At 42.8% G+C, this 17957-nt stretch overlaps 1 protein-coding gene and 1 pseudogene across 4 annotated transcripts in view; one reads left to right on the forward strand and one right to left on the reverse strand.

The window, feature by feature from the left end:
* The window catches only part of ASTN2 (astrotactin 2), an 885184-nt gene that overhangs the window by 718377 nt on the left and 148850 nt on the right, over positions 1 to 17957 (forward strand). For all 4 annotated transcript variants that reach the window (XM_058694362.1, XM_058694365.1, XM_058694363.1 and 1 more), the window contains 2 exons: positions 12696 to 12829; positions 14308 to 14456. In XM_058694362.1, coding sequence (XP_058550345.1) covers positions 12696 to 12829; positions 14308 to 14456 — 283 coding nt within the window. The remainder of the gene's footprint in view (positions 1 to 12695; positions 12830 to 14307; positions 14457 to 17957) is intronic.
* Positions 8019 to 8567, reverse strand: LOC131491433 (ferritin light chain-like; annotated as a pseudogene).

A 17957-nucleotide genomic window follows, 5' to 3' on the forward strand; every position in this document is an offset into this window, starting at 1 on the left:
TGCCAGATACCAAGATGCCATGTGGGGGGCGGGGGGGGAACGTTCTGTAGACAGTGATGTTTGGGAAATGCTGCATCTTATGCATTACCTTCTTAGGGTTTCCCACTGACCACTAGCATATAAATGGCTCTGAAAAGTTCCATGTAGAGCAATCTTATCTTTTTAAATCCAGTCTTTTCCAAGTGTACTTGACCACAGAGACAACCTCTCCAACCACTCTCAATTTTTTTTTTTAACTTACAGTCAGCATCCCATTGAACTCATGTTCCTGGAAACACACTTTGGAGCATTGTTCTTGCCAGTAAGGACTTAGGACTGAACAAAACAAGGTTAACCAGTCACCCTGGCTCACCCTGAGAATATGCCACGCCCCTCAAACCTCACCTGTTTTCAGTATTTAGGAAAAATGATTGGAGCAGAGAAGAAGTATTCAGTCCAGGGAATCAGCTTGGTGTTTGAATCCTAACTCTGAATTATCCTAAATTTGTGACATTGTTCAAGTCGTTTGTTCATGCTGAGCCAAACTTTAAGTTTCAACTTTTTCAAAGATTTAGTACAACCCAGTATACTGGCTTATTTCAGGATTAAATTAGCTGGAAGTGGTGATGTATTTAGGAATGGGAGGAGCTTGAGATTTAATTTTGCTCTGCCAAACATTGTCTATGTAACATAGGAAAGGAACCCAGAGTCCCTGGGGCTTTGGTCTCATCCTCTGTGTAATGAGAGTGATAGAAATACCCAAATCATGGCATTCCTGTGCAAATAAAATGCTTCTCTTCCTGGAAAACAATGAGCACTGTGTCTGGCATATAGTTGTGCTCAAATCCGTTCACTGTTATTTTTAATGCGTTGAAACCTGGCACTCCGTCCTCTACCTGAGATGGATGGGAACTGAAGTATGGGGTACACTGACAAGAAAAATAGCTCCTTGCCTGAGGATCATATAACCTTACCATCTTGTCTCTGTACATCTTGAGAAACAGACAGCTGACAGTGCCCCATGCTGGAGCATCTCAGTGGGTTGTATATTTATTTCTCTAATATTTTTTCATTAGCAGAAGTAAGTGTGGCAAGAAGGGGGGCTTGGCTGGCTTTAAATGTCTTCCCCCTGTCACCCAGATTAACAAGCTGTTCTGTTGGGCTCTCATCATTCAGGGGAGAATGGCTTGAAAAGCGAAGTTTATCCTGACAGGGGAAATTAGGTGTCATTTCTGTGATTTATAGAGCCATAGATTGAGCGGCACTATTTCTCATATAGGAAATGGGTCCTTGCCGGTTAGTATTCCTCCACTGTGTGGCCTTGTGAATAGAGGGGTCTGACTCAGAAGCTGAAAATGAGGAGCGGGACAAGGGAAGTCAGGGGGCAAAGCTTGGGTTTGGAGTTGGAGACTCTCTGCTCGATTGTGTTCTATCTGGGGAACACTGGGCTGCTGTCTTCTCTTCTCTGGTCCTACACTTGCTCGTCTAGAAGGATTACTGCAGACGGTGAGAGCTGTAGCATGCACAAGGTATTGAGAGGCATAGGAGAGCTGACAGATAGATGCCTTAGCACCAGGACAGAGTAAGGATGTGCTTAACAGGTCTCTTCCCTTCATGATACCCCTCCCTGTATTCAGAAACCATCCATGGTGTGTTCATCGCCCGTGTGACCTCTTCCGCAGAAAGCATGTTAGCTATCGGGGGGGTGAAGTATAGACTTTATTTTCTTTTGATCAGTGTTAGATTCCCAGCAAAACTGGGCATAAAGTACAAAGAGTTCCTATATACCCCCTGCCCCCCCACAACACAGAGTCTCCCCCATACCACATCATAATCCCTCAGCACCATGGTGCATTTGTTACAACTGATGAACCTGTACTGACACATCTTTGTTACCCAAAGTCCATGGTTTACGTGAGGGTTTGCTCTTGGTGTGCATTCCGAGTTCTGACAGATGTATAATGACACGCATCCACCATGATAGTATCATATGGAACAGTTGAAATGCCCAAAAATCCTGTGTGCTCCTTCTGTCCATTCGTCCCCTCCCCCCAGCCCCTGCCAATCACTGATCCTTTTACTGTCTCCATAGTTCTGTCTGCTGGAAGGAACTTTTAAAGGATCTCAGACAGTACATCTAAGATAGGAAGTTTTAAAGGGGATGGGAAAACTGTGGGCAGTTATGAGGAAAAGTAAAATCCCGGACACAAATCAGGACACATTATCAGAACCAGCAATACTGTGCAGTGTGTACATAAGTTGAAGAAATTACAAGTGACAATAAGGCCCAGAGAGGGTAAATGACTTACTGAGGCCACATAGCAAGTTAGTCGGAAAATGTTAGAGTCCCTGGGATTCTCCTGTCGCTTGGCTTTTTTCATGCTCTATCTCCTCCTCCTGTGGAATTTTATTCACTCCTGTGGCTGCTATTACATTGAACTGTGTGACATTACTGACATTTGACTTACAGAAATGGAAATTACAGATGGCATTTTCATTAGTCTATTCATATGGATACAGTGAAGACCTCAATATCTACTAAAGGTGGAGGGAATCAGGGGTGAAAATCATATTTAAAAACATGGATTGTCTCCATCAGAGTGTGTATTTGGAGGCTTTATATTTCAGAGCGCAAGCTCTAGAGCCAGATTTCCTGGGTTCAAATCCCGACTGTGTCACCGACCAGCCCCACGACCCTGGGTACAAATGTAAAATGGAACATAATAATTCTACCTACCTCACAGATTGTTGGGAAAATTAAATGAGGCGATATATCTAGAGTTTTTGTGAGGAGTAACACATGGAAAGTGTAAAAGTGCTTGGCTACTCTAGTCGGTGAGAATATTGCTCATGATGGTCATGGCTGACAGAATGGATTACAGGATCAAATGACCTGAGTTCAAGTTCTCGTTCTACCACTTTTTAACTGGTGACTTTGAATAGACTATTGAACCCTCTGAACCTCAGTTTCTTCACCTGTAAAATGGGGACAGTAACAACAGAATCTGCCTTCTAAGGCAACAAGATTAAGTGAGATCATGTGTATCAAAGTGCTTAGTACACTCTCAGCGAGTGTTGTTACTATGTTTCCTGTCTAGCATCATAGCCGATGAGTGGCTTGAACCAGGTCCAAAGGTAGGCAGCCTCATGTAGTGACTGTTACTGAGATGAGAAACTTGGTTTGTTTTCTGTCAGATTCTTGTGGTGTAAACTTGGACAAGTCTCTTCCCCTCTTTGGGCCTCTTAGTCTGCAGAATTGTGAAGATCAGCATCACCTTTCAGGAGTCTTCTAGATTTGACATACCAGGGATCTGTGGCATCGAGTATGTGCATATGCGTGTCAGAGCCCTCTAGTCTAAGGTTTGTACTTCCCTTTGCTTGGCTGTCCCCTAGTTGCTACCTCCTCTAAGCAATCTTTCACCATTGTCAGAGGTAAATTACCTGCTGCCCCCGTTGTTTATTGCCATGTAATCCCAGAACTTGTTGACTTAAACCAACGGCGATCATTTTATTAGTCTTTCTAATGGTTCTGGGGGTTGACTGGGCTGACCTCAGTAGTTCTTACTTGGCTCTCTCATGTGGGTGCAGTCAGCTGGTGGCTGTGGCTGGAGGTATCTCAAAGACGTCCACGCTCACATATCCAGCAGATGACCCCGGCTGTCGGCTGTGGCCTCAGTTAGGTCCATTGGCTGGCATACCTCCATGTGGCCTCTCCATGTGGTCTGGGCTTCCTCACAGCATGGTGGTTGGGCCCCAAGAGTGAATATCCCAAGAGACATAATGTGGAAGCTGCCAGTTTCTCAAGACTTGGGGACAGAAATGGAAGCAGTAATGATTCTTTTGGCTGCAGTTACAGAGTCCAGACCCAAGGGGGGAGAACCTACATTGCATGTCACGTTGAAGGAAACATCAGCGATATCTAGGGGCATGTTTTAAAGTCACTATCCCTGCCTTCCTGCTCTGTTGCAGAATAAGAAAATTTCAGTCCCCAGACATTATTCACTTCTGTCCCCAAATGTATTCTCACACAGGCTGCTGAATTCTGCAGTCATTGATTGATAACAAGATGACCAGCAAATCTCCTCAAGATCAGGGCACACCAACAGTGTTTTATTCTATTCCCAAAGAATGGGGGCTCTGGTCCCTGGTCTCCAAATCCTCTATCTGCTGGGAAAATGAGTGATTGGCACCTCCTGCAGCCACTGCTAGTGGGTGTGCTGATGACTGGATGGCAAATGGCCCGGGTAGGTTCTATCCCAGAGGTCCAGGCTGAGCTGGAAACCATGATTTCTGCCTCTGCACAAGCGCTCCTATGATGTCCTCTTCAATTCTTTCTGTGTTCATCAATCCTAGTCCCTCCTGACCAATCAAACGTGTGGTCCACAGGGGCTCAGGAATTAGTCTCCCTACAAAGCTAGGATGTCAACCATTCCCATTGCTCCTCCTCCCTCTTTCTCTAGGGACCTAGGAGCTTCTTATTTTAGACCCAAGCACTCCTCTGGCAAAAAGCTATCAACCTACTCTCCTCCAAGCAGTGATTCCAGATGTCTCCAGAAGAGATTCTCTCTCCTTCCATCCCCCACCCCAGTGCACTTTCAATGGCTTCATGGAGAGTCAGTCTTTTTATGGTGACCAATTGCATTTCTGTCATCTCTTTTGCTAGAAAAGAAAAATAACAGCAAGTATATAAGCTTAATACGTGGCAGAGCATCCTAGTATCTGTGGAATTTAACGCCCATTTTGGGGACCCTACTGTGTGTTGCTCTTTTGCTCAGAGCCAGGGACACAGTGATTAGTGAAATATATTATCTTGGGCTGGAGGAGTTCACAGTATAATAAGTAAGAAGTACACATAAGTAAGCAAACTGCAAGGAAATGGGAAATGGGAAAAAATTGAGAGGAGGTATAGGGACAAAATTCCTCAAGTATGGCAGGGTCCTGGTGGACAAAAGGTTTCCTGGAATTCAGCAAGGAGAAAAAAGTGGGGAAAGGGCAATACAGAACAAAGGCACAGCATAAGAGAAGGCTTGGCATGTGCCAGATCATAAAGTGGGTGCAGTGGGGAGGAGCAGGGAGAGGAGCCACAGGCTGAACAACAAAGGATTTTGAATGTCAGGTTAAGAAGCAGAGACTTTAACCAGAAGGAGGTGGGATTTTGAAGGAATCTGGGCAAGAGAGTGTACTAAGCAGGAATGTTTTAGAAAGCTGGGAGAGGAGGTGCTGAAAAGGTGACCTTGGAGCTCGAAGGTCAGTCCAGAGGCTATGACAGTTGCCTAGAGAAAATGATTGGACAGCCACAAGACCAATCTTAATAGCACCGTGGAGATAACAAAATCCATTAAGCTTTGAGTGAGGACTTCAGGGCATCTTTTTGGTCAGAAAAATCATCTCAGAATCATCTCAAAATCAGAAACAACAAACTTGGTGTCAGCCTCTGAGTCTGATTTTTAGTGTAAAAAATACAGTCATTGTAAGTATAGAGTATGGGATTTAATTCACGGGCTCAGTGACATTCTATATGGATGGTCCCAAGTATCTTAATCAAATACAGAGTACTAAAGTTAGGATTCCTAAGGCATTGTCAACATTTTAAGGCTGGAGGAGTCCCTTCCTTGGTATCCCTACAGCCTTCTGTGTGTACTCCTTCATAGCATTTGAACCATATTCATTGCGATTGTTTGTGTCTTCAGCATTACACTATGAGTCCTTTGAAGTTAGCTACTGTGTCGTGTTCACCTCATTTCTTAGCATCCAGACAGCAGATGGTATGGAGTAGGAAGTTCAGTGAATGTTTACTGAACTTAACTAAACCTTCAAAAATATATCTTTTGCATCCTCAGTTTACAGATGGAGAAATTAAGGCTTAAAGAGAGGAATAACTCAATAATTTGAACGAGGCAAGTTCAAATAGGAAAGTAACCATCGAGTCAGAAATAAATCTTAGTTTATTTTGATTGCTTAACATTTTTGTGGCTGTTTACTCCTCCTGCCCCTTTTGGTTTGCTAGCTAATTAGCCAGAAGTTGGAAGCATTTCTTTGTTATGAAAACGAATGATCATTGCAAATGTAGTCCTTACCCTTGTTTAAGTACAGGATTTGTTTCTTCGGTCCCTGCACTGACTCAAAAGCCAGGAGTCAACAATGCCTCCAGTGTAAGGTTTCATTTTCCTCTGAGAACACACAAACACACACACACACACACACACCCATGCACAGGCATGCAAACAACATAAGCACGTGATTCAAACAGAGCAGCTGAGAAGGATGTTTTGGATGAAATCTTGGCATTTATTGTTGCTGTGTGACCTGGGGAAGTCCAGGATGCCAGGATTCTCTTCCATGCTCCTTTGTGAATGGGGATAGGACCTCTATCTCAAAGGGTAATTTTACGATTAAATGGAGGAATAGAATCATTTCATCACAGAGTTGCTCTCTCACCGTGGACCAGCCAGCTAGCCTTTCTGAGCCACTGTATCTGATCTGTCAAATGGATTAGATTAGATGATTTACAGAATCCCTTGAAGCTGGAACGTTCTATGATTCTCCTCCCCTGGGATCTAATTGGATTCGGGATGGGATGTTGCAAGGGCTGGAGACAAGGAAAGACTGATGCTGCCCTGATGCCTTGCTGGTTTCTGCTGCCTAGCCAGGGCTCCCTCTTTGATGTAGGCCTTTTATCAGGGTATGTTTGTGCTCTCTCCAGGGTTTGCCTGGCCATTGCACCAGTCCCCATTCTGTTCCTCATGGTTTGGGAAAGAGCCAGTAGATGAGGAGACTCGCAGGCAGGATTTCTTCCCAAGAGCAGCTTGGATGGTGAAACTCACAAAGTCCAGAGAGATTTCCTGTTTTGTTTTCCACAAGCTCAAGCGACTCTTGATTACAAAACACACACTCACACAAAAACAAAAACACATACACAAACAAAACAGGATGTTCTCTCTCCTCTCATTGTTAGAGTCAAAGCAGTCTCTTACCATCTGGGTCACTTTCATCCATGGCCCCAGATTTCACCATTATGGTAGTAAGTAAGCCCTTAGTGCTGGCTGGCGATGTTACAGAATCTTATGCCCAGAGCCATTTTGCACGTTAATTGTAGTAAAGGGGAACCTGCAAATGGAGGAAGAAGGTCCGTCAGTCAGCATGACCTCATGTGATCCCATTGCTTTCTGTCCTCAAGAGACCCCAACCCCCACCCCCACCCCCACCCTGTGCTGGTAGAGCAGCAGACATTTGTTTCTAACAGGTTCTGATTTGTAGTAGGAAGAGTGCTAGGTGCATATGCAAATGTTGAGAGAAATATACTAAAAAAATATTGTTGTTCACTTGAAATTTGAATTTAACTGGGCATCCTGTATTTTTGTTTACTGACTCTGGCAACCCTTTAAGGGCAACCCTAATGCCCTTAAAGTGTATGCTGTATTACATGCTTCATGAACATTAGCTTTCACAATAATTCTTTTTTGTTTCTTTATTTAAAATTTTTTTTTAATGTTTATTTATTTTTGAGAGAGAGAGAGAGACAGAGTGTGAGCAGGGAAGGGGCAGAGAGAGAGAGGGAGACACAGAATCCGAAGCAGGCTCCAGGCTCTGAGCTGTCAGCACAGAGCCCAACATGGGGCTTGAACCCACAAACCATGAGATCGTGACCAGAGCCGAAGTTGGATGCTTAACCTACTGAGCGTCCCAGGTGCCCTGGTCTTCTTTGTTTCTTTAGATCATTACTCTAAATTCAGGATAAATTAGTCATTTGTTTATTCCCTAGTGGAGAATATGGGTGAAAACACACAGCAGGAGTATTGGGGCCTCCTCATCAGAGTCACTTAGAGAAATGTGGTAGAGGCTAACACAATAGCATTCTTGTTTCGTTTGTTTTTTCCTCTAAAAAGCTTTATTGTTTCCTGTTGGCCTTTGGCTTGGGAAAGGGATCTGGGGTGGTTAAAAGGCTGCCTAATGGTTGCAGGGAGAGGCTCAGGCAGAATCTCCGACACCAGGGGGATGTCAGGGGAGGGTCCTCAAAGGCTGCTGGGCTCCAGTTGCTTCTAGTTGTGCTTCAGGGTCAGCCTTTCAAAGAAATACTTGCCCAGCCCAGCTAGGGGAGCAGCGAGCATGATAAGGTGCGTCAGGTGGTCACCATCTTCTTGATGAGTTTCACCTCCTCATCTAGGAAGTGGTTCTCCAGGAAGTCACAGAGATGGGGGCCTGCTTGGGCAGAACACAGGGCAGGCAGCTTCAAGAGGGCCTGGTTCAGGTTCTCCTTCAGAACCTCCATGGTGTCTAGAGTTTTTCTCCACTCATCTTGGAAAGGCTTTTGAATGCTTTGGAGGAGGGCACGTTTTGCCCTTCAAGAAGCTAGTTTTGCATCTTCAAGAAGCACTCAGTGCCTTTGCAGTTCTGCTCAGCCGACTTGCAGAAGAAATGGCTCATACCCTCCCGAGCTACACTGTCAAGGTGGAAATAGAAGCCGAGAGAGAGGTAGGTGTAGGAGGCCCACAGATGCATATCGACCCTAACCCTAGTGGTTAGGGCTAACGGTGGTCAATGGCAGCCTCCACTTTGACAGAATAACTCTGAAGAATCTGGGAGCTCATGTTTGTTTGGCAATAAGGAGCTAACCTCAGAATACAGTGTTGCCTGGTCCTGGAGACAGACAGAGGATGGCTGAGAAGATGGTTCTGAAGGTTGTGACTGGAAGAGGTTGGAGGGTGGTCAGAGGCTGGAAGAAGGGGTGTCCCTGGGTCTGTTCTGGCTGGATACTATTGAAACAAGAGGCAGATCTGCAGGACAGCCACGCACAGTGTGACAATAGCATCCTTCTACTTACCTCCTTTTGTATCTGTGTGTTGGGTAGCTAAGGAGGCAGACCCCAGACCTACTTTACACAAACATGTTACACCTGAGTCTTTTGACAACATAGGATGGAAAAAGTGACACCTGGGTAATCAGGTGTCCTTGGTTATAGGCAGTGTGACACTTTATTTATTTATTTATTTATTTATTTATTTATTTATTTTTATTTTTTAATATATGAAATTTACTGTCAAATTGGTTTCCATACAACACCCAGTGCTCATCCCAAAAGGTGCCTTCCTCAATACCCATCACCCACCCTGCCCTCCCTCCTACCCCCCATCAACCCTCAGTTTGTTCTCAGTTTTTAACAGTCTCTTATGCTTTGGCTCTCTCCCACTCTAACCTCTTTTTTTTTTTTTTTCTCCTTCCCCTCCCCCATGGGTTTCTGTTACGTTTCTCAGGATCCACATAAGAGTGAAACCATATGGTATCTGTCTTTCTCTGTATGGCTTATTTCACTTAGCATCACACTCTCCAGTTCCATCCAATTTGCTACAAAGGGCCATATTTCGTTCTTTCTAATTGCCATGTAGTACTCCATTGTGTATATAAACCACAATTTCTTTATCCATTCATCAGTTGATGGACATTTAGGCTCTTTCCATAATTTGGCTATTGTTGAGAGTGCTGCTATAAACATTGGGGTACAAGTGCCCCTATGCATCAGTACTCCTGTATCCCTTGGATAAATTCCTAGCAGTGCTATTCCTGGGTCATGGGGTAGGTCTATTTTTAATTTTCTGAGGAACCTCCACACTGCTTTCCAGAGTGGCTGCACCAATTTGCATTCCCACCAACAGTGCAAGAGGGTTCCCGTCTCTCCACATCCTCTCCAGCATCTATAGTCTCCTGATTTCTTCATTTTGGCCACTCTGACTGGCATGAGGTGGTATCTGCGTGTGGTTTTGATTTGTATTTCCCTGATGAGGAGCGACGTTGAACATCTTTTCATGTGCCTGTTGGCCATCCGGATGTCTTCTTTAGAGAAGTGTCTATTCATGTTTTCTGCCCATTTCTTCACTGGGTTATTTGTTTTTCGGGTGTGGAGTTTGATGAGCTCTTTATAGATTTTGGATACTAGCCCTTTGTCCGATGTGTCATTTGCAAATATCTTTTCCCATTCCGTTGGTTGCCTTTTAGTTTTGTTGGTTGTTTCCTTTGCTGTGCAGAAGCTTTTTATCTTCATAAGGTCCCAGTAATTCACTTTTGCTTTTAATTCCCTTGCCTTTGGGGATGTGCCGAGTAAGAGATTGCTACGGCTGAGGTCAGAGAGGTCTTTTCCTGCTTTCTCCTCTAAGGTTTTGATGGTTTCCTGTCTCACATTCAGGTCCTTTATCCATTTTGAGTTTATTTTTGTGAATGGTGTGAGAAAGTGGTCTAGTTTCAACCTTCTGCATGTTGCTGTCCAGTTCTCCCAGCACCATTTGTTAAAGAGACTGTCTTTTTTCCATTGGATGTTCTTTACTGCTTTGTCAAAGATGAGTTGGCCATATGTTTGTGGGTCTAGTTCTGGGGTTTCTATTCTATTCCATTGGTCTATGTGTCAGTGTGACACTTTCTTAAAAACTGAGAACAGGGGCGCCTAGGTGGCTTGGTCGGTTGAGCGTCCGACTTCAGCTCAGGTCATGATCTCACAGTTCGTGAGTTCGAGCCCCGCGTCGGGCTCTGTGCTGACAGCTCAGAGCCTGGAGCCTGTTTCAGATTCTGTGTCTCCCTCTCTCTCTGCCCCTCCCCGGTTCATGCTCTGTCTCTCTCTGTCTCAAAAATAAATGAACGTTAAAAAAAAATTAAAAAAAAAAACTGAGAACAAACTGAGGGTTGATGGGGGGTGGGAGGGGAGGGTGGGTGATGGGTATTGAGGGGGGCACCTTTTGGGATGAGCACTGGGTGTTGTATGGAAACCAATTGGACAATAAATTTCATATATTGAAAAAAAAAATAAAAAGTACAAAGAGGCTCTGTGCTGGCAGCTCGGAGCCTGGAGCCTGTTTCCAAGTCTGTCTCATTCACTCTCTGCCCCTCCCCCCTCACACTCTGTCTCTCTCAAAAAAGTAAATAAAAATTTTAAAAATTTAAAAAGTACACAGAAAGTAACAAACATAAAAGAAAAAGAAAGGACATAGGGTCCGTTACCTGGCAAAGAGAAAAGAGATCAATGCTCTCTAAGTTTAAAAAAGAGCTGAGGGGTGCCTGGGTGGCTCGGTCGGTTAAGCAGCCGACTTCGGCTCAGGTCATGATCTCATGGCCCGTGAGTTCGAGCCCCGCATCGGGCTCTGTGCTGACCGCTCAGAGCCCGGAGCCTGTTTCAGATTCTGTGTCTCCCCCTCTCTCTCTGCCCCTCCCGTGTTCATGCTCTGTCTCTCTCTGTCTCAAAAATAAATAAATGTTAAAAAAAATTAAAAAAAAAATAAAAATAAAAAAGAGCTGAATCCTCAGTGCCTTGAAACATTAGTGTAAATGGAGTGACTACAGCGTGAAGCACACCTGAACCTGAACATGAGCTTGATGATGTTTTTCAGTGTCCATTTATTTATTCAGTAAATATTGACTGGATATCGGTGCTGGGCCCTGTGAGAATACTTGTGTGAATAAGGCATGGCCCGTACCCTTAGTGTGATCAGAATCTGTTGGATGAGACAGGCAAGGGAAGGTGACAATAGGTGTGGTCTAGCGTGTTATGGCGTCCAGAAGAGGGGAATGATTCAAGACTTAAGAATTAGTCCCAGAATAAAGGGATATTTCCTTCCTTGGAGTACAAGGAAGGGGAGTAGGGAATATTCTAGCAGGGAGAAAAGAAATCTTTTTAAATAAAAAGACAACGAGGCACATTGCAATTCTATAGAACGTTTATCATTGTTGAGAGGAAGGGTCAGCAAACTGTGGACCTAGACCAAATTTAGCCTGCTTCCTGTCTTTGTCAATAATGTTTTTATCAGAACACAATCGTGCCCATTCATTTAAAGTATCTCTGTCGCTTGTGGGCTACAAAGGCAAAGCTAAGTTAATTGTGGCAGAGACTACCTGGCCACAAAGCCAAAACTATTTGCTATCTGGCCCTTTACAGAAGGAATGTGTTGTCTCCTAACTTAGAGCACGCTTTTCATAGGAATTTACTGTGGTGAGAATGTTAGAGGTGGCATGAGGGTGGACATTAGCATGTAAGGGAACATCACAGGAGTGGTGAACGATGAGCCCGTGGAAGCCATCAGGAGCTAGAGTAAGGAGCTTAGGCTTTATCCTGAGGGCCTTGGGGGGAGCCTCTGAAGGTTTCCACACGGGGAGGTGAGATGGACCAAACATCTGCAAGAAGTCTGGTGACTTTACTTACTGTGCTAAGCACTGAGTAGTGTGTAGAATTGTGGAATCCTTATGTGGTACACTTGAAACTAATATAACACTGTTAATTATACTTCAATTAAAAAGGGGTGGGGAGGGGCAGGGCCTGGGCCCAGACTGTTTTCATGAGATCCCAGCTCCATCACGTTACTGGCTGTGAACCTCAGACAAGTTATTTCTGTGGACCTCAGTACTCCAATGGGTAGAGTGGGAAATGACGATAATAATAATTGTGATATCAATTGCATGGGGTGGAGAAGATTACATAATTTAATTCAGGTAGAGTGCTGGGCCCCAGAGGAGGTTCTCAGCAGTTGCTGTTACCACTGTCCTGCCTCAGTGACCATTCTGGCTGCCTGGGGGAGAGAATGGCTCAGAATGGGAGAACCTGGTGGCAGAGTGTTAGGTCTTTGGGAAAGACACGGTGTCCTGTGCCTAAGTGGGTTGCTCTGAACTCTGGTCCCTGGGATCTTCACTCTCAATCTCTCCACCATGATCATCATCATCTCTTCTGCCCTTCTTTATTCCAGGCCTTCAAGAGCGCACTGATGAGCTCCTACTGGTGCTCTGGAAAAGGGGATGTGATCGATGACTGGTGCAGATGTGACCTCAGCGCCTTTGATGCCAGTGGGCTCCCCAACTGCAGCCCCCTCCCACAGCCAGTGTACGTATGTGTGCATGGTCCCTCTTCCTCTGGCCACCCCTTTCATGGACTCACAGTCCTGTCTCCGAGTGCATCACCAGATCCCTGAAGTTTCTGTGACCTGCCTCCTCCTTTGAGAAAGTGGAGTGTTTGGGGAGAATAGAAACCAGATTTTTTAAATGATCCCCTCCATTTATCATTACTTCCGCGCTCATCTGTTGAGGAGATGTTTACTGGGCACTGACAGCTGCTTAATCAGTTCCTGTGTTGGTCACTGGGGCTACTGAGGTAAGGAGGGTGTAGAATGTTGTCTAAGAAATGTCATTTAATTCATTCATTCAACAAATAATTTTTGAACACCTGCTGTGTGTCAGGCACTGGGGAATTCATCAGTGAACAAGACAGTCTGTGCACTTAGGGAGCTGACCCTTTAGTGAGGGGATAGATATCAAAGCAAAAACAGGAAAATATGATACAGTTCAAAAAGCTAATAAATATATGAAAGAAAGACAAAGAGGTGCTAGGAGAGAATAATGTGGTTGATGCATTAGTTGGAGGGGAGGGAGGGAAGCCTCTCTGAAAAGACCTGAATCAGAGTAGTTTTCCAGGCAACAAATGGCACCATCGTGGTTCAAGCAAAAGGAGGAACACATGTGAAAGTCCCAATGTGGGAAATTCAGCATTCAGGGAAGTAAGAGATCATCTCAACTGATGTAGTGTGATTAAGACAGTGCTGTGAGGAGCATAGGAGAGAGGAGCAAGAGCCAATATGGGGGAACCAGAGGTCCATAACATCCCTTTGTGTGTGTTGGGTAGATTACACCATAAGATAGTTCTTGAAGAGGTAGTGTAATGGAAATAGAGAAGGAATCTGGGCTGGGCACAAGGAAATTACCATCACAGTTCTGTGCCCAACATGCTGTGTGAGTTTTCACAAATAGTTTTTCTTTTCCTTGCTTCCCTACCTGTGAAATGAGGTGATTGAACTTCCCAGCCTCTAAGGACTTTTCCAGTTCTGACCTTCAATCATTGTGCTGTGTCGTAACTTATAAAAGGATTCTCTGGGACTCCTGCCCTCTCTGAGGGAGTGTTGATTTAAAGATGTTATAGATCTGACTGATCTGTTGGGGGATTGGAGAGAATGGCAGGAAGGTTGAGGCTACTGTATCTGAAGGTACTGTGAATTTAATTAACAATGAAGCATCATTGATAATATGGTTTAGATACATGGAAAAATCAATTTTCTGTGAGCATATATCATATGCTTGGGTTAATTTACTGGATCCCACACTGATCCTGAAAGGTAGCTATTCATAACCCTGTTTTATGGATAAGGAAATGGAGACTGAAAGAGGTATAATGAATTGCCAGAGTCCATACAAAGGCTTGTTGGTGGGTTGAAACAGGATTTGAGCCTAGGGTGAATCCTGTGCACAAGCTTTTGGAGCCCAGACAATGCTGACTGGGAAATGACTAACCTTCCCCGTCACCCTTTCTAGGCTTCGTCTGTCCCCAACAGTAGAGCCCTCCAGCACAGTGGTCTCCTTGGAGTGGGTGGATGTTCAACCAGCTATTGGGACCAAGGTCTCTGACTATATTCTGCAGCACAAGAAGGTGGATGAATACACGGATACAGACCTCTATACAGGTAAGTAGGAAGCCCATGACTTCGCATTTTGTTGGGGTGGCGTGACAGAGGAGAGAAATGGATTTGGAGACTTACTGTCATCTGATGTGGGAAGGCATTTGAGATTTCATTGTTTTGTGATTGTCACCTGGTGCCCACACCTGTATGCCTTTTTATATGATTTTTCAGTGGGGAAAGATATTAAATTGTAGTTGGAAAGAATTTCTGATTCTCTGAGATGGATTGTTAAAGTCATATATCAAAGTGTTAATTTAGAAAAGGACTTAACCTTTCCTGGTTGGAAAGGCCTACAGGTCACATGTTTGAATAACAGAGTCTGTAAGTATATAATCTCTGGGACGGAGATAAAGAAACTCAAGGAATTGCCTTTTCTAGTGAGACATACCATCTCTAGTGAGATAGCGGTCTTCAATGGTGGGGAAGAGGGATTTGGAAATGATTCACGCATTCGGGAGGAGATTAGAAAAGGGACTCTTCAGAGTGCTACATTTGGTTGTGACTCTGAGTTGCTCTCCTTGAATTCTGAATGTCTGATAGAGCCAGGAAGCTGTGCCGTCCTGGAGATTGGCTGTGTGGGGGCGGGTTTGGCTTCAAGGCAGGCCAGGAGTCTGGGTCTGTGGTAGTCAGGCATAGGCTGACTGTATCTGAAGGCACTGTCGATTTAATTAACCATGAAGCATCATTGAGAATATGGTTTAGATACATGGCAAACTAACCAATTTTCTGTGAGCGTGTATTGTATGCTTGGGTTATGCCCAGTCATCACTGGAACCAAGTGAAGCCTGGCCCACAGGGACCCCTGGAGCTGTAGGAACTGGTAGGCACCAGGATGGGTTGGAAGCTTGAGTTCGTGAGAGCCTGGTGCCATGAAAGCTTCTGGGGCCTCAATAGCGGGTACAGGGTTCTTGGTGAAGCCACGCACACACTTCTCTCTCCTTCCACAGGGAGGATTTCTCTCTCTGAATTGGTCTGTCCCATCTTGGGGGAGGTTATGGTAGTGAATCTTATCTTTCTTAACCTGCTTACTATCGCTTTTCCTGTTTTTGTGCCTCACCCAAGTGCTATAATCCCTTACCTAGAAACTTTAGTTCTTGCGGACGTATTTTTCTGCATGGCTACCTGTTGAAATTGATTTGGGGAGGGCGGGGGTCAGAGGAACAAGTGCTGTCATTTTTCTAACTTCACTCTCCAAATGATTAGCAGCCTTGCTTACAGATCAAGTAAATGGATCCCACCCAGAGAGGTGTGAGATTTTGCCAAAGTCCTACAACCAGTACCTAGTAGAGTCAGGCTTTATAACTAAATCTCACTCCAGCACTGTGCTCATTCTTTATGTAACATCAGACTTCATGATGGAAGACTGAATACTCAGTTGCTGAGAGATTTTTGTTTTGTTTGAATTAGAAATGGATGTTGAATTTTCTGCCTATTGAAATGATCATATAGTTTGTTTCTTTGTGAGTATGATAGATTACATTTAAAAATATGATAAATTACATTGATGGATTTCCAAATGATAAAAAAAAAAAAAAAAAAACTTACATTTCCAGAGTAAGTAAATCCCACATGGTCATGATGCATTATCTTTTTTTTTCTTTCTACATATTGTTGGATTTGATGTGTTAAAATTTTGTTGCGAATTTTTTGCGTCTATGTTCCTGAGAGATTCTGGTCTGTAGTTTTCTTGTAATGCTTTTGTCTGTTTTTATTATCAGGATTAATTCTGGCCTCGCAACGTAAATTTGCCCTCGCAAAGTAAATTTGCCCTCGCAAAATATTTCCTTCCTTTTCCATTTTTTAAAAGAGTTTGGATAGAATTAGCAGTATTTCTTCCTTAATTATTTGATAGAATTCACCAGTGAAATAATCTGGGCTTGTAGCTTTCCCTGTAGGAAGGTTTAACTACCAATTTAATTGTCTGATAGATACAAGGCTATTCAGATTATAGCTTGTGTATTTCAAGGAATTTGGCCATTTCATGTAGGTTATAAAATTTACTGGCAAAAAGTTGTTCATAACATTCTATAATTAGTCTTTTAATACCCATGGAAATTTAGAAATTATAGCGATCTCTCTCTCATTCTTGATTTTGGCAGTTTGCCTTTCTCTCTCTCTCTCTCTCTCTCTCTCTGATCAATCTGGCTCAAAGGTTATGTAATTTATTTACTTTCTCAAGCCAGTCAACTTTGGTTTCATCTGTTTTCACTATTGTTACCCGTTTCATTGTGTTCTGTTGGGATCTTTATTATTTTTCTTTGGCTAACTGGATTTAGTTCACTCCTCTTTTTCCTGGATTTTTAAGGTAGTAGCTGAGGTTATTGTTTTGAGATTTTTCTTATAAGCATTCCCCCTAACTACTGCTTTAGTGGCTTACCAATTTTTGATAAATTGAGTTTTCATTTTCATTCAGTTCAAAATATATTCTAATTTCCCTTTTGTTTTCTTCTTTGACTTATGGATTCTTTATGGCTACTTATTTAATGTTACTTATGTTCCAAATATTGGGGATTTTACAGACATCTTTTTGTTATTGATGTCACTGTATATCAAAGAACATAATTTTTATGACTTTAATCATTTTAAATTTATTGAGACTGGCTTTATGGACAGAATCTGTTCTGTCATTATTTTCAGCATCCACTCTAAAACTCTTAAGGACTGCGAACAAACTAAGGGTAGATTGGGGGGGTGGGGGGGAGGGGAAAATGGGTGATGGGCAGGGAGGAGGGCACTTGTTGGGATGAACACTGGGTGTTGTATGGAAACCAATTTGACAATAAATTATATTAAAAAATAAATAAAATCTTTGATCAAATGTAAAAAAATAAATTCCATTTAGTTATCAAAAATAAAATAAAATTAAATTAAATTAAAATAAAATATATTTCTTGTAGGCAACATATATTTAGGTCTTTTGTATATATTTTTAAAATCCAATTTGACACTGTTACCTTTAAATTGGGGTATTTAGACCATTCTTATTTAATGTGATTTTCTTTTTTTGGTCAGGTTTAGGTTTGTCATCTTGCTACTTATTTTCTGTTGTCCCATCTTTCTTCTCTTTTTTTTCTTTTTTTGGATTGGGTGTTTTTATGATTCCTTTTTATCTCCTTTGTTCACTTATTAATTATATATCTTTTTTTATTTTAGTGGTTACTTTAGTGTTTATATATGCATAGCATATCATGATATACCTTCAAAGCTATTATACCACTATATATATATAGTATAGGAACCTTATAATAGTATACTTTTATTTCTCCTCTCCTAGCTTTTATTGTATTGACATACATTTTGCATATATATATGCATGTTATATTCTATAACTTGTCATTATTTTTCCCTAAAGAATAATAATTTTTTTTTTTGAAGAATCAACACTGCGTCACATGTTTTATTTTGGCATACATTCTTTTAGAACCAGGTTCATTTTTCCAGTTTTGTAGAAAAATAGATGTTCCAGCCACCAAGGAATAATTATATTTAAAGACATTTAAATAA

The sequence above is a fragment of the Neofelis nebulosa genome, chromosome 12, assembly GCF_028018385.1.
Source record: "Neofelis nebulosa isolate mNeoNeb1 chromosome 12, mNeoNeb1.pri, whole genome shotgun sequence".
Taxonomy (NCBI): Eukaryota; Metazoa; Chordata; class Mammalia; order Carnivora; family Felidae; genus Neofelis; species Neofelis nebulosa.